This window comes from Myxine glutinosa, chromosome 5 (genome assembly GCF_964187855.1).
Source record: "Myxine glutinosa chromosome 5, kmMyxGlut1.1, whole genome shotgun sequence".
Classification (NCBI taxonomy): domain Eukaryota; kingdom Metazoa; phylum Chordata; class Myxini; order Myxiniformes; family Myxinidae; genus Myxine; species Myxine glutinosa.
In genome coordinates this window covers 104,521,207-104,538,099 of record NC_136265.1, presented here as the reverse complement: position 1 = coordinate 104,538,099, position 16,893 = coordinate 104,521,207, and the positions used below count along the sequence as shown (strand labels likewise).

Here is a 16,893-nt window from a genome sequence, read left to right as displayed (position 1 = left end):
ACCCAGGTCCACAAGGCGAACCCGATCCGGCATTACAAGCGAGTGGATATCCAGCCGTGCGATGTGATGCCCACCAGTCCACATTCTCCGGCCTTCACGTCGTGGCACGTTTGACTCGTTCGTCAATCTTTGTTGGGGTTTTGTTTGGAGATTCCCGTTGCATTGCCAATTTGCTTCTGGGGGTTTCCCTTTTGGGCATTTTTGCATCTTCATTATTCATTGAAGCATTTAGTAGGAAATAAGATTTTATGTTGTTGTTGTTCAAAGAACCAATATTTGGCTCTTCTGATTTTTTAATTCACTTCCTTCTCATTAAAGTTATTTAAAAAACTTTTCCCCATATTTCTTTTACCTGTGATGTCACAGGTCTCCAAGAGCTTTGTGTCCGTGTTGGGGTAAATTTTTGAAATGTGCACCCTTTGGTTGGACAACTGTCAGACCACACCCACATGGCTTGCTTGACTCCACCCACCATGGCAGCCAGATAAAATATGGCCGCCTTTTTGGGGTGGGCCGAAGACATCCTCTGCTGATTATACACTTCCTGGGTTTGTTTCGTCAGATTACCATTGGCATATGCTTTAAATGCCACTTTCCCAATTGGCCCGTCGCTGGATTTTGTCGCAAGTTGTGATTACAGTGCGGTCGTTGCATATGAGAATTGTCCATTTGGTCTGCTTCGCCGAGAGCAAGTCTCATTTACAATTAATTTATAATAAATTAATTATATAATTAATTTATAATATATTTATATAAATAAATATAATATACAATTAATTTATATTTATAATATATTTATAATATACATCGAGGGGGTTTTTTATACCCCTCTATAATATACCTACCTTTGTAGGTCAAAGTGAAAAAACACTTTTTTTCTTTGTCATCACTCAGTTGCCAATGTGGAATCTCAGACAGCTTGGCCTTCCAAGATGTTCTTGCATCATAATAGCGTACCTGCACTGAAGTTTTACACCTGTTTCGTGTCCTTTGCCCTACCTTTTGAGATTGTGACCTAATTACCAAAACACCTTTTTATCATAACTTAAATATTATTCCTCAGATGTTCTTGAGTTTTGTGGATGGATTGTAGATTTCCTTTACAATGTATCCCAACATGTTAAAGGACAAATAGTGGTCAAAAAAATATCCTATCATTGGCGTTTGGCCATAATTTTTTATACATGTTGGCAGTTGTTCGAGCTTGTAGGTTCATTGCCCTGACCCCCCACGTGTGGTTCTTGGTTCATTGCCCTGACCCCCCCCCCCCCCCATGTGTGGTCGTAGGTTCATCGCTCTGACCCCCCCCCCCCCCATGTGTGGTCGTAGGTTCATCGCTCTGACCCCCCCCCTCCCCACGTGTGGTCGTAGGTTCATCGCTCTGACCCTCATGTGTAGTCGTAGGTTCATCGGCCCACGTCTGGTCGTAGGTTCTTCGCTCTGACCCCCATGTGGTCGTAGGTTCATCGCTCTGACCCCCATGTGTGGTCGTAGGTTCATCCCTCTGTCTCCCCCCCCCCCCCCCCCCCTCTCGTGTGGTCGCAGGTTCATCGCTCTGACCCTCATGTGTGGTCGTAGGCTCATTAGCTCTGACCCCATGTGTGTTCGTAGGTTCATCGCTCTGACCCCCATGTGTGGTCGTAGGTTCATCCCTCTGTCTCTCCCCCCCCCCCCCCCCCCCTCATGTGTGGTCGCAGGTTCATCGCTCTGACCCCCATGTGGTCATAGGTTCATCGCTCTGTCTCTCCCCCCCCCCCCCCTCTCGTGTGGTCGCAGGTTCATCGCTCTGACCCCCAGGTGTGGCCGTAGTTTCATTGCTCTGACCCCCCCCCCCCCCCCATGTGTGGTCGTGGTTCATCGCTCTGATGTCGATTAAGTGCCTGCATGCTGGTTAGGAGGGCATGGCTGACAATGATGGTGCCACCTGGTGGTATTTGTGCAGCTTGACGTGTAGGTCAGCTTCTCTTCATGGACATCAGTGATGGTTAACATCGACCAACTAATGAGACCAGACAGGACACATTGATGAATCACCATAGCTGTGACACCAGGATGGCAGTTTATAGCTGGATCGGAATTCTAACCCAGGCTATTGAGAGCTTGTCGGTGAGTGTGTACCTGTCACCTCTCCTCCCAGAAAGGACGATTATGACAAGTTTTAAATCAGAATATCAGATTGTTGCAAGAGAAGGATCTTCATGACCAAAATGAGGACTTCATATAACCGTTTTAATGAGTTCACAGTTACAAGCATTTCGTCTCAAAAAGGGAGGGAGAAATGAAATAAGAGCGGGAGGTGCTGGAATTACGATCACATGCTCAAGGAGGTAAGAATTGGTCTGTTGGCATGCGGGTGCCATTAGCGTAAACAGCTGCTAAAAGAAATTCAACAACATAATTCTTCAATGTCGTGTGAAAAGAGATGTAAAATGTGGGCCTGGATAACGGGAAAAGTAGGTGGGAGCCAGATGGAGGGGATGAGGTACCAGGGAGAGATATTGCAGCGTGCACAGCACGGCCATGACAGCGATGCGGGGGTGAGATGGCCGAGTGGGCGAATGTAACGGAGATTATAGAAAAATACCACATAAAAAACCCACAGAGCCAGGAAGAAGGGCATGGGGGTGTGTTGGCATGGCGACGCAGTCCTTGTGTCGTATTGCAAGTGTTCTGCTATATTACTAACCCACACGAGACAAAATGGCCGACGTGCAGGCGGGCAGCCTAAAGAGAAACCGAACAGTCGGTTTCCAAACATCGACAACATGGGCTGGGGAGGTCCATGTGGTTACATGGGCAACCAGTCTCGTTGTGCAAAGTCTGAGGACCTTCATGTGAGGAATTTGAACTTTGAACCCAAATGGAGGCCCAAGGTAAACTTGTGCAAGAAATTCAGGTGGTTTTGTTGTTTTGGCCAAAAACTGGATTAGCCCCCATCAACCACACTTCACCCCCCAACCTCGAAAAAATAATCAAATAAAAAAAGTGCAAACTTATTTGTGTTTCCTTTATCCATAACATTACAATGTTGTTCAAACTCCGAGCACCTGGACAACAATCCTTGGCTAGAAAGTGGTTTTGGCCATTTTGGCAAAGTGGTTTTGGACCAAGTGAGCCCGCCCGAGCTAGGCCGACATTGTTCCCTTGTTCAGTTCACATTGACATTTTTAGTCCGTTAATGCAATTTTAAATATGATGTCACTTTGCAAGGAATGACGTGAGGGGTGAAATTAAAGGTTATGGGAATAATGGAGCCGAGGCCTGAAGGCGAGCAGAGGGAAATAAGGGGAAATACAGCAAGTGCGAGAAACGACAGAGGATGAAAAAGAATATTAATCTTCATCTTCTTCTTCTTTGTGGACAACCACTCTGGCAAGAGACATGTCTGGATGTTGTTCCTTCGCCTCCCAAATAGCTCTTGCTAAAACCTGCAACAAAAGAAGATTCAAAACGATCACAATACAAATGTGGAGAAATAACAATGGTGTTCTGTACTATGTATGTATGTCCTTCCGTCTGTCTGTCTGTCCGTCCATATGTCTCTCTATTTGTGTCTGTCCATATATGTCTGTCTGACTATGTCTGTCCGTCTATGTCCATCCCGTCTATGTCTGTGTCCGTATGTCGGTCAGTCCATATGTTTGTCCGTCCATCTGCATGTCTGTTCATCCATCAGCCCGTATGTCTCCGTCCGTCCGTCCGTCCGTCCGTCTGTGACTGATGCATTCAGTCCTTACTCATCCGATCTCAAACAAACTTGCCAGGGGGACTGAGTCATAAAGTTGTAGCTACTTGGTTTGCCCCCATCCATGGGGATTCCGAAGGTGGGGTCGATGCAAATGTGTACCTGTACCAGCACTTCCGGTTGGTGGTGGGTGGGAGAGGGTATTTACGAGTGATGCTTCAGAGGCCTTCATTGGTTCATCACCAGTAAGAAGCCTTCATTGGATCATCACCAGTAAGAGGCCTTCATTGGATCATCACCAGTAAGAGGCCTTCATTGGATCATCACCAGTAAGAGGCCTTCATTGGTTCATCACCATTAAGAGGCCTTCATTGGTTCATCACCAGTAAGAGGCCTTCGCCTTATTTTTGCACTTGCTCAGCCGATGTTGCTTTGCACTTGAGTGAGAAAACTCCAGAGAAATTCCCATATGGATGATTCCTCCAGAGAAATTCCCATGTATTATTCCTCCAGAGAAATTCCCATGTATTATTCCTCCAGAGAAATTCCCATGTATTATTCCTCCAGAGAAATTCCCATGTATTCATCCTCCAGAGAAATTCCCATATGGATTATTCCTCTAGAGAAATTCCCATATGGATTATTCCTCCAGAGAAATTCCTATGTATTATTCCTCCAGAGAAATTCCTATGTATTATTCCTCCAGAGAAATTCCCATGTATTATTCCTCCAGAGAAATTCCCATGTATTATTCCTCCAGAGAAATTCCCATGTATTATTCCTCCAGAGAAATTCCCATTTATTATTCCTCCAGAGAAATTCCCATGTATTCATCCTCCAGAGAAATTCCCATATGGATTATTCCTCTAGAGAAATTCCCATATGGATTATTCCTCCAGAGAAATTCCTATGTATTATTCCTCCAGAGAAATTCCTATGTATTATTCCTCCAGAGAAATTCCCATATGGATTATTCCTCCAGAGAAATTCCCATGTATTATTCCTCCAGAGAAATTCCCATGTATTATTCCTCCAGAGAAATTCCCATATGGATTATTCCTCCAGAGAAATTCCCATGTATTATTCCACCAGAGAAATTCCCATGTATTATTCCTCCAGAGAAATTCCCATGTATTATTCCTCCAGATAAATTCCCATATGGATTATTCCTCCAGAGAAATTCCCATGTATTATTCCACCAGAGAAATTCCCATGTATTATTCCTCCAGAGAAATTCCCATGTATTATTCCTCCAGATAAATTCCCATATGGATTATTCCTCCAGAGAAATTCCCATGTATTATTCCTCCAGAGAAATTCCCATGTATTATTCCTCCAGACAAATTCCCATATGGATTATTCCTCCAGAGAAATTCCCATGTATTATTCCACCAGAGAAATTCCCATGTATTATTCCTCCAGAGAAATTCCCATATATTATTCCTCCAGAGACATTCCCATATATTATTCCTCCAGAGAAATTCCCATGTATTATTCCTCCAGAGAAATTCCCATGTATTATTCCTCCAGAGAAATTCCCATATGGATGATTCCTCCAGAGAAATTCCCATGTATTATTCCTCCAGAGAAATTCCCATATGGATGATTCCTCCAGAGAAATTCCCATGTATTATTCCTCCAGAGAAATTCCCATATATTATTCCTCCAGAGAAATTCCCATATATTATTCCTCCAGAGAAATTCCCATGTGTTATTCCTCCAGAGAAATTCCCATATGGATTATTCCTCCAGAGAAATTCCCATATGGATTATTCCTCAAGAAATTCCCATATGGATGATTCCTCCAGAGAAATTCCCATATGGATTATTCCTCCAGAGAAATTCCCATGTATTATTCCTCCAGAGAAATTCCCATGTATTATTCCTCCAGAGAAATTCCCATATGGATGATTCCTCCAGAGAAATTCCGATGTATTATTCCTCCAGAGAAATTCCCATATATTATTCCTCTAGAGAAATTCCCATATGGATGAGTACTCCAGAGAAATTCCCATATATTATTCCTCCAGAGAAATTCCCATGTGTTATTCCTCTAGAGAAATTCCTATGTATTATTCCTCCAGAGAAATTCCCATATGGATTATTCCTCCAGAGAAATTCCCATATGGATTATTCCTCCAGAGAAATTCCCATATGGATGATTCCTCCAGAGAAATTCCCATATTGATTATTCCTCCAGAGAAATTCCCATGTATTATTCCTCCAGAGAAATTCCCATGTATTATTCCTCCAGAGAAATTCCCATGTATTATTCCTCCAGAGAAATTGCTATGTATTATTCCTCCAGAGAAATTCCCATATGGATGATTCCTCCAGAGAAATTCCCATATTTTATTCCTTGAGAAATTCCCATATGGATGATTCCTCCAGAGAAATTCCCATGTATTATTCCTCTCGAGAAATTCCCATGTATTATTCCTCCAGAGAAATTCCTATGTATTATTCCTCCAGAGAAATTCCCATATGGATGATTCCTCCAGAGAAATTCCCATATATTATTCCTCTAGAGAAATTCCCATGTATTATTCCTCCAGAGAAATTCCCATATGGATTATTCCTCCAGAGAAATTCCCATGTATTATTCCACCAGAGAAATTCCCATGTATTATTCCTCCAGAGAAATTCCCATATTTTATTCCTCGAGAAATTCCCATATGGATGATTCCTCCAGAGAAATTCCCATGTATTATTCCTCCAGAGAAATTCCCATATGGATTATTCCTCCAGAGAAACTCCCATGTATTATTCCACCAGAGAAATTCCCATGTATTATTCCTCCAGAGACATTCCCATATATTATTCCTCCAGAGAAATTCCCATGTATTATTCCTCCAGAGAAATTCCCATGTATTATTCCTCCAGAGAAATTCCCATGTATTATTCCTCCAGAGAAATTCCCATGTATTATTCCTCCAGAGAAATTCCCATTTATTATTCCTCCAGAGAAATTCCCATGTATTCATCCTCCAGAGAAATTCCCATATGGATTATTCCTCCAGAGAAATTCCCATATGGATTATTCCTCCAGAGAAATTCCTATGTATTATTCCTCCAGAGAAATTCCTATGTCTAATTCCTCCAGAGAAATTCCCATATGGATTATTCCTCCAGAGAAATTCCCATGTATTATTCCTCCAGAGAAATTCCCATATGGATTATTCCTCCAGAGAAATTCCCATGTATTATTCCACCAGAGAAATTCCCATGTATTATTCCACCAGAGAAATTCCCATGTATTATTCCTCCAGAGAAATTCCTATGTATTATTCCTCCAGATAAATTCCCATATGGATTATTCCTCCAGAGAAATTCCCATGTATTATTCCTCCAGATAAATTCCCATATGGATTATTCCTCCAGAGAAATTCCCATGTATTATTCCTCCAGATAAATTCCCATGTATTATTCCTCCAGAGAAACTCCCATGTATTATTCCACCAGAGAAATTCCCATGTATTATTCCTCCAGAGACATTCCCATGTATTATTCCACCAGAGAAATTCCCATGTATTATTCCACCAGAGAAATTCCCATGTATTATTCCTCCAGAGAAATTCCCATGTATTATTCCTCCAGATAAATTCCCATATGGATTATTCCTCCAGAGAAATTCCCATGTATTATTCCTCCAGAGAAATTCCCATGTATTATTCCTCCAGAGAAATTCCCATATGGATTATTCCTCCAGAGAAATTCCCATGTATTATTCCTCCAGAGAAATTCCCATATATTATTCCTCCAGAGACATTCCCATATATTATTCCTCCAGAGACATTCCCATATATTATTCCTCCAGAGAAATTCCCATGTATTATTCCTCCAGAGAAATTCCCATGTATTATTCCTCCAGAGAAATTCCCATATGGATGATTCCTCCAGAGAAATTCCCATGTATTATTCCTCCAGAGAAATTCCCATATATTATTCCTCCAGAGAAATTCCCATGTGTTATTCCTCTAGAGAAATTCCTATGTATTATTCCTCCAGAGAAATTCCCATATGGATTATTCCTCCAGAGAAATTCCCATGTATTATTCCTCCAGAGAAATTCCCATATGGATGAGTACTCCAGAGAAATTCCCATATATTATTCCTCCAGAGAAATTCCCATGTGTTATTCCTCTAGAGAAATTCCTATGTATTATTCCTCCAGAGAAATTCCCATATGGATTATTCCTCCAGAGAAATTCCCATATGGATTATTCCTCCAGAGAAATTCCCATATGGATGATTCCTCCAGAGAAATTCCCATATTGATTATTCCTCCAGAGAAATTCCCATGTATTATTCCTCCAGAGAAATTCCCATGTATTATTCCTCCAGAGAAATTCCCATGTATTATTCCTCCAGAGAAATTCCCATATGGATGATTCCTCCAGAGAAATTCCCATATTTTATTCCTCGAGAAATTCCCATATGGATGATTCCTCCAGAGAAATTACCATGTATTATTCCTCTAGAGAAATTCCCATATATTATTCCTCTAGAGAAATTCCCATATATTATTCCTCTAGAGAAATTCCCATATGGATGATTCCTCCAGAGAAATCCCCATATATTATTCCTCCAGAGAAATTCCCATGTATTATTCCTCCAGAGAAATTCCCATGTATTATTCTTCAAGAGAAATTCCCATGTATTATTCCTCCAGAGAAATTCCCATGTATTATTCCTCCAGAGAAATTCCCATGTATTATTCCTCCAGAGAAATTCCCATGTATTATTCCTCCAGAGAAATTCCCATGTATTATTCCTCCAGAGAAATTCCCATATGGATTATTCCTCCAGAGAAATTCCCATGTATTATTCCACCAGAGAAATTCCCATGTATTATTCCTCCAGAGAAATTCCCATATTTTATTCCTCGAGAAATTCCCATATGGATGATTCCTCCAGAGAAATTCCCATGTATTATTCCTCCAGAGAAATTCCCATATGGATTATTCCTCCAGAGAAACTCCCATGTATTATTCCACCAGAGAAATTCCCATGTATTATTCCTCCAGAGACATTCCCATATATTATTCCTCCAGAGAAATTCCCATATATTATTCCTCCAGAGAAATTCCCATATGGATTATTCCTCCAGAGAAATTCCCATGTATTATTCCTCCAGAGAAATTCCCATATATTATTCCTCCAGAGAAATTCCCATATGGATTTATTCCTTCAGATAAATTCCCATTGGATTATTACCATTTTCTGCCTTGGAAAATGCCGCGTTGACGTCATAGCAGCTCGAGCGCTTTTCACATTATCATGGTATTTTTCCAAGGCCGCTTCCAATAACAAAAGTAACTGAAGAGTTCGTTGAACACGATACCCCAGGCGGTGTTACTTAAATTCGATTTCAATTATAATAAAATTCCTTCAACGATCTTTAAATAAATAATCCACAAGTTTAGTGCTGTTGAAATACTGTAGGCCAGAAGCAGTCCCGAATGGGAACAGCACGCTTATTATACACCACCTGATTGAACCTTTATTTAAATTGAAAAACTGCAAAACTGGACATTCTTGGAAGTATCATGTGATTTGTGTACAATCGTATTCAAGTATATAATTCAATTTAAATAAAATAAAGATTGTAAAAGTCGTATTAATTAATTAATTCCTGGTTTAACCGCCATTTTCCGCAGTGTATATTGCATCGTCGTATGTAACATGTTACATTAGTTAGCAATGCCTGTTGCCTATTGTTTGTGTTCTTTATGACATCCTTAAAAACACTGAGTTTCCTGTTTGGAAAGATTCTCAATCTTATTTGACGGCCAGGCACACCTAATTTAAAAAACAAGACCGATAGTCTCCGAGCGGCCTAGCCGGGCTTCTTTGATACTTTAGTTGGAGTATGACCTGGCTGGGAATGCCAGTTGCCAGTTACCAAATAATGCAAGTATTACATATTTTTTTGGACTTCGGGAATGACCAGCCGGTTTGGGAATTACTTGGGTTAAAAACACGGCAAATGAGAAACGTTGAACCAATAAATTCCACATTCCTGTGCCACCTTCAGGCGAACGTCAGGCATTGACAGCAGGTTCGTGAATGACTTGCACAAATAAACGTACCCAGTCTGAATGTTTCTGTATCCAGTCAATGGCGAAACTGCAAATGGGGAATCCGCAAATGCCACTGATGGAAACCCTTACGTCACTTCCTCATTCTACTATAAACTCAATATCTCTATATTTTCATTCCCAACAGCATCATTCATCATTCCAATCACAAATTAATACTATATAAATCCATCTTTAAAGGCCATTTCTCCCCACAGTGTGGGGGTTGGTCTTGTTTGGGCACCGTTGTCCCCTTTTTGAAGCAATGTTTTACAGCCGGATACCCTTCCTGCCACCATCCCTGTTAGTCACCTCTTGTGACACACAGGGAATTACCAGTGAACTGGTACTCAATTTGCCGACCTCGGAAGGATGACAGGCTGAGTCAACCCCCTGGTGTTAATTCAGCAATCGACCGGGATTTGAAACCAGGATCCTAGGATCCCAAGCCGGCACCCTAACCGCTAAGCCAACACCAGGCTTCACAAATTATATTGTATTAATAGATCAAAATATAATGTTAAATCACGATTGATTGAGATATTATCAAACCAGTGAACCGTCATCTGTTCACTTCCGGATTCAGGAGTAATGTCCATGTCGATCACATTTCAAAATCCTAATTGTATTGAGGAATTTCTGAAACCTCATACCTACCTTACAACACCTGCTGGGACCCCAACACGTTCCGCAGGTTTTTACATTTCCTTTTAGTAAAATATGAACCTGTAATTATTACTAAAAGTTGTCCCTCTGTCATGTGACGAGATCCTCAGCTCTGATTGGTGGATGTTTGTTGGGACATAGGGACAGAGACAGGCTACACCATAAAAACCTCACTCCTCTGCGCATGTGGGGTTGAGATGGATTCAGAGCAAAGGTAAAACGAAACACTTGTATTCCTGTTCCAGTTTAAAATATTATATTCAATTTAAACAAGTTATATTATCAACATATACAACATTCCCCAACATATACAACAATATACAATATACAACATATATACAAGTTAACCCTAACAAATCAACCAGACAAACAAAATATACAGGAGTCCCTGGTGTTGGGCTAGCGGCTAGGGTGCCGGCTTAGGATCCTAGGATCCTGGGTTCGAATCCCGGTCAATCGCTGAATTAACGCCAGGGGGGTTGACTCAGCCTGTCATCCTTCCGAGGTCGGCAAATTGAGTACCAGTTCACTGGTAATTCCCTGCTTGTCGTTAAAGGCGGCAAAAAGGGTTGGCGTCAGGAAGGGCATCCGGCCGTAAAACATTGCTTCAAAAAGGGGACCGAAAAACAACAACAACCACGGTTCCCGAAAAAGGCCAACCCCCGCTTGCGGGGGAAAATGGCCTCTAAAGGTGGTTTTATTCAATTTAAACAAGTTGTTCCTCGGTCATAAACTGACTGGACAGAGAGACAGACAGAACGGATGGACGGACAGACATAAACCAATTGCTTAACCCTGCTGTTTAATTTGCACGCATGATGTAATAATAACAACAATAATGGTGATAAAAACAATCATAATATTCACATTATAGAATCGTATTGATAATAATATTAACAATAATAACAACTAGAAAGCATCTCACAATGGAAAGGCCGCCCGTGTCCGTGTCCGTGTCGGCTTTGTCCTCAAATTAAACTTGACAAAAACCGACAGTTAAATTTTAATTAATTAATTACCATTCTCCACATTCTGATAATAAATGGCTGAAAATTTGATGACAAAAGGTCATGTGGTAAAAAAGGTAGACAGGTAGACAGACAGAGCCACCATCCCCCGACCACCTTTTGGTGGTGAAGCTCCCTTGGCAGCGGGTGTTTCTCGGCCGCTCCCATCGGGAACCTTTACTGGCGTGCATTCGATTCCCGACGCATGCTAAGTGGAAGTTTCCCCAACATGCGACAGGTGTGTTGACCTGTCCAGGAGGCTGGGCCTCCATCACCACAAGGACACTTCCTGTGTAGGTTTTGCACATTCCCAATCACTTTATTTTTTTCTTTTTTTTTTCTTTTTTTTCTTTTCTTTTTTTGTTTTGTATACTGAATCGAGGCTCGTGAAAGAGCTAACATTTATTTCACAAACAAATCAACCAGACAAACAAAATATACAAAAAGAGGGAGCGGAGGACAAGATGGGGAGAGAAGGGGAAGGGGGGCCACAACCACAAGGGGAAGGAAGGGAAACAACCACAACATTTGAGAGCAGGGAGAAGTGTGGGAGGGAGAGGGCTTGGGGGCAGGAGGCGTGGGAAGGGGGGGGGGGGGGAGGGGAGAGGTATAAAACACATGGGGACCGAAATTAGCGGGGGTAGAAAAGATCAAGGTTTTGGATGGGGGAGGATAAGAGATGGTGGTGAACAGCTGTTTTAAAGACCTGGAGGGTGGAGTGGGATTTAAGAGAGTGAGGGAGTTTGTTCCAGAGGCGGGAGAAAAGAGGAATGAAGGAGTGAAGGTGAGCAGAAAGTCTTGATTTTGGCAGTTTAACCATAAGAGGGTTGCAGGCAGATCTTGTGCGACCTGTAGGAATATTTGGGGGACAGAGCCCAGAGAGAGCTGGGGGGACAGGCCAGAGAGGAGTCGGTAGAAGACGGAAAGACCACCAACCTGCCTGCGGTGAGTGAGTGAAAGGCCCTTGGAGTTAGCTTCATCGCGGGAGATTCCAATGATTCTGAACGCTTTGGTTTCAACAGCGTGAAGACGGGCTAGGTGTGAGGCAGGAGCACCAGCCCAGAGGGGAGAGCAGTATTCCATTGAGCTGCGGATGAAAGCCTTGTACGTGGTGAGGAGCTCAGGTGTGCCAAGGAAGGACTTCGCATGACGGAGGATGCCCAGTCGGCGACTGGCTTTGGAGGCCAGATTTGAAATGTGGTTTTCCCAGGAAAGATCATGGCAAATAGTGAGACCCAAAAGCTTGAGTGACAGAACTTCTTGGAGAGGATTATTCAGAAAGTGGATGGGAGGGTTTTCCAGTCGGTCGTTTCGGAGAGACATCGTAAGAGTGTGAGATTTATCAGGATTGAAAGACATGTTCCATTTGTTTGCCCAGTCTGTGATTTTGTCCAGGTCTGCAGAGAGTGAGGAGGCTGCAGACTGCCGATCTGAGGGATGAGGAATGGAGCGACAGAGAGTAGAGTCGTCAGCAAAGAGATAGAGAGGATTTTCAAGAGAGTCAGAGAGATCATTGATGAAGACCAGAAAAAGCACAGGGCCCAGAACACTACCTTGGGGAACTCCAGCCTGAACAGGAAGAGGAGATGAGAGAAACCCATTCAGGGCCACACGTTGACTACGACCAGAGAGGAAGTCCGCCAGCCATGCGTGGAGATTTCCATGGATACCAAAGGAGGAGAGTTTGGTGAGCAGAGCAGGGTGCCAGACCGTATCGAAGGCACGTGAAATGTCAAGGGAGACAGCTCTAATTTCCTGTTTGGTGTTGAGGACCTCCATCCATTGTTGAGAAAGCAGAAGCAGCATGTCCAGAGTGGAGTGACCAGGTCTGAAACCAAATTGATGATCAGAGATCAAGCCATTGGAGAAGAGGAAAGATTTCATTTCTGAAGCAATGATGGATTCCATGACTTTGCTGATAATTGGGAGAAGGCTGATTGGTCTGTAGTTGCTGGGATCTGTTTTTGCACCTTTTTTGTGCAAAGTGGTGATGTTGGCTGATTTCCAAGCAGATGGCAGATGACCTTGAGCAAAAGAGAGGGTGAAGAGAACAGAAAGAGGGAGTGAAAGAGCGGAAGAACATGATTTTAGGACCCGTGGGCTGATGCCGTCAGGACCAGTTGCAGAATCAGAGTCGAGGGTTGACAGAAACTTTTCCACCTTGTCAGGAGGAAAGGACACAGAGTCCAGGAGCAGCTGGGTACGACTGGGTACGGTGGGTACAGAGAGGGATGGGTTTGGGACACAAGATTTAGAGGCAAACACAGAGTTGAGGCATTCAGCTTTTTCACGTGCGGAGTCAGCCGTTAAGCCGTTTGAGGTGAGGGAGGGGATGGAGGGGGAACAAACACCAGAAACAGATTTGACCAGACGCCACCAGGATTTGGAAGAGGGAGACAGATAAGAGAGTTCGGTCTTGAGAACGGTGAGATATTGTTTCCTGGCTCTCCTGAGGGTGGACACACACTTGTTTCGGGCTTTGTGAAAGGAAATGAGATTTCCTTCCGTTGGATTTGCTTTCCAGGAGACGAAAGCAAGTTGTTTCAGGGCAACAGCCTCACCACAAGATTCCGTGTACCATGGACGGGAGGAAGGGTATGACAACTGAAGACTTTGAACAATATACTCTTCGGATGCCAAGGGGAAAAATAACTAAAAGTGAAAGTTTGTTGTTGAAGTTGTGTTTGGGGTAAAGTAAAAAGAAACATTTGGATTTCCTTTTGCACTCACCTCCTCATGATCCATATCTGAATCTGCGGTGATGACGATTCGCTTCTCAATGCGAGTCTCGGACATGGAACCTTTCACAGTCTGTCATGGTAAACAACATGGCACATACCACAATTATTTTATTTACATCGATTTACCATCATAGGCATTAAAGTTCACAAACAAAGCATAAATAATGAAACATAAAGCACGAGTAAACTTCAAAACAGCAGCTTCATGGACAATTACTCCCCCATGGATTGCTCTTCTTCATACTGTGAAAAACAAGATCCTCAAAATGGGAATCTTCCGTAATTAAACGATGTCTGTGGGTCTGCTCGTCTCTCATCACAGATTAGGTTGGTGGGTCTGTCGTCTCGCTCCTCCTTTTTGGTCTTGCACCCTCTACTATCTCCTTGCCCCTTAACCTCCTCCTCGCCTCCACCATCTCCTTGCTCTGTCACCTCCTCCTCGCCTCTACCATCTCCTTGCTCTGTCACCTCCTCCTCGCCTCTACCATCTCCTTGCTCCGTAACCTCCTCCTCGCCTCTACCATCTCCTTGCTCCGTAACCTCCTCCTCGCCTCTACCATCTCCTTGCTCCGTCACCTCCTCCTCGCCTGTCCTTTCCTTGCTCCGTCACCTCCTCCTCGCCTGTCCTTTCCTTGCTCCATCACCTCCTCCTCGCCTCTGCCCTTTCCTTGCTCCATCACCTCCTCCTCGCCTCTGCCCTTTCCTTGCTCTATCACCTCCTCCTCGTCTCTATTTCCTTGCTCCGTCACCTCCTCCTCGTCTCTATTTCCTTGCTCCGTCACCTCCTCCTCGCCTCTACCCCCGCACCAGGTATCTGCAAGGTGATAGTCTAATAGTAACCCACCTTTGGTGGAACTCTCAAAATCCAGGCTCACTGCTCACCTCTACTCATTTGTTCCTCTTCTTCTCACCAGGAAGCCTGGTGTTGGCTCATTGGTTAACGTGGCTAGATTAAGATTTGAACGTCCTCATTTCAAGCCACTATCATGCAGTTGGGATAACACCAGGTGGCTTGATTTAGTCTGTCATCCTTCCGAGGCTGCAAATGAGTACCGGCTCTGGGAAACTAGTCATTTGAGTATCCGCATCAGAATGGCGACCGTCCAGGATTGTTCCTCCTCGCCAAGGAAAGCCCTATGCAGTATGATGCACCTCACAGCATCAAAGACGGGCTTATTATATTTACCTGTATATATATATATTGTTGCGGTTTTAGAACCCACACTTTTGTAAATAAATAATCACTTGTAAATATGACATTAAAGGTTAAAGGTTGCACCCCTAGTTAGTCCACAAGCAACACGTAGGCCACCATAGGAACTCAGTTATTTCATTATTATGTGTTTTAGTTAAGGCCGTGTTTCCAATAATTGAATATGCGTTGCATCAACCAAATAAGGAGTAGGCCCTTTCGTCCATTTTGCGACCTCCCACTCCAAGCGACGCCATTACGCGCCTTTGTTAGCAGTGTTAGCCGCCTTGCTGCTGAAGCTCGCTCAAACGATGCCATTAACCATGCGGTCAGGCTCGAGGAAGAAGGGGGTGGAACGCCAAGAACAAGGTGTTGCCTGTCAACCAGCCATCAAAGGCTTGGCCGGTAAGCCCTCACCAACCAACCAGGGCTGAGGTGAGATCGCTGGCGGGCGTGGTTTTGGAGCGCGCGGAGTGATCTTGGCTCGCGTAATATAAGCGCAAACGAAAAGCCCTTTCACAGGACTGGTGGGAGAGTGCGCATTGTAATGCCTAAGTCACACATAGGCGGATTTGTCGGTGACTACTGGCGACTGGAAAAATCGCCACCACCCGCCGACAATCGTAATGAAACCGTAATGGACGGTCGCCTGTAGTCGTGGTTATCCTCCCCAGGTCGGCTGCAGTCGGCAAGAGCCGCAAAGGGGCCAAATATTTTTTTTAATGTTTAAAAACGGCGCGCTCAGTCGCACTCGAAAAAAATCCGCCATGCTGTCGTGATGGAACCGCCATGCTGTCGTCGGTATCCGTAATAAGAGCGTAAAGCGGCCGCAACCCAGTCGCTCATAGTCTTCCGCAATCGCCCCAGCATCGCCCCACCAGCTAGCACGGCAGAGATGCGAATGCCATACGGCCTTCCTGCGGCATCTTCCCGACTACGGGCCAACACTGTTGCGGCTGCATATCGACTACAGAAGAACTGCCACGTCTCCCCTGCGGCTATGGGAGACTGACGACGACAGCAGTAGGACTAGTGGCGGCCGAGTTACGGCCATTGGCGACAGAGATACGACTGCCTGGCGACTGCATTACGACATACCACGATTCCATGGCAAGACAGGATGGTGTGAGGGTCTCCGTGGAGTGAGGTCCTGTGGTGCCGACAAGTATATGGCTTTATTGTTTGGACTTGGGACTTTTGGGAACTTTAGGGACTTTGGTCCTTTGGAAACTTTATTTATGGGACTTGGGACCAGTGGAAATAATTTGTTGGACTTTATTTCCATTCTCTCTCCCTGCAGAAAAGTTTGATTATTACATTACAATGATACATCTTTATTAACTTTCTTATTGTACATCAAACATCTTTATGCTTCATGTCATACATCATTGAAATGAATAAAGTGAAATGTAAAATAGAGAAATAAAGATTTAAAAAGTTGTGTGAATCGTCTCCAATCGCCGGCGGTCTTATTGCAGTCTTGCGGACGTCGGAGTAAACCGCCACCCGGCCCCAATGCAGT

At 43.7% G+C, this 16,893-nt stretch overlaps 2 protein-coding genes across 11 annotated transcripts in view; one reads left to right on the top strand and one right to left on the bottom strand.

The window, feature by feature from the left end:
* TPX2 (TPX2 microtubule nucleation factor) overlaps window positions 1-334 on the top strand; it is a 42,513-nt gene extending 42,179 nt beyond the window's left edge. For both annotated transcript variants that reach the window (XM_068116694.2, XM_068116695.2), the window contains exon 16: window positions 7-334. In XM_068116694.2, the coding sequence (XP_067972795.2) occupies window positions 7-114 (108 nt within the window). In that variant the 3' untranslated portion in view covers window positions 115-334. The remainder of the gene's footprint in view (window positions 1-6) is intronic.
* A 1,876-nt stretch (window positions 335-2,210) lies between these two features.
* LOC137427291 (protein 4.1) overlaps window positions 2,211-16,893 on the bottom strand; it is a 100,060-nt gene continuing 85,377 nt past the window's right edge. For all 9 annotated transcript variants that reach the window (XM_068116684.2, XM_068116687.2, XM_068116686.2 and 6 more), the window contains 2 exons: window positions 14,169-14,249; window positions 2,211-3,428 (listed from right to left, as the gene is read on the bottom strand). In XM_068116684.2, coding sequence (XP_067972785.2) covers window positions 3,333-3,428; window positions 14,169-14,249 — 177 coding nt within the window. In that variant the 3' untranslated portion in view covers window positions 2,211-3,332. The remainder of the gene's footprint in view (window positions 3,429-14,168; window positions 14,250-16,893) is intronic.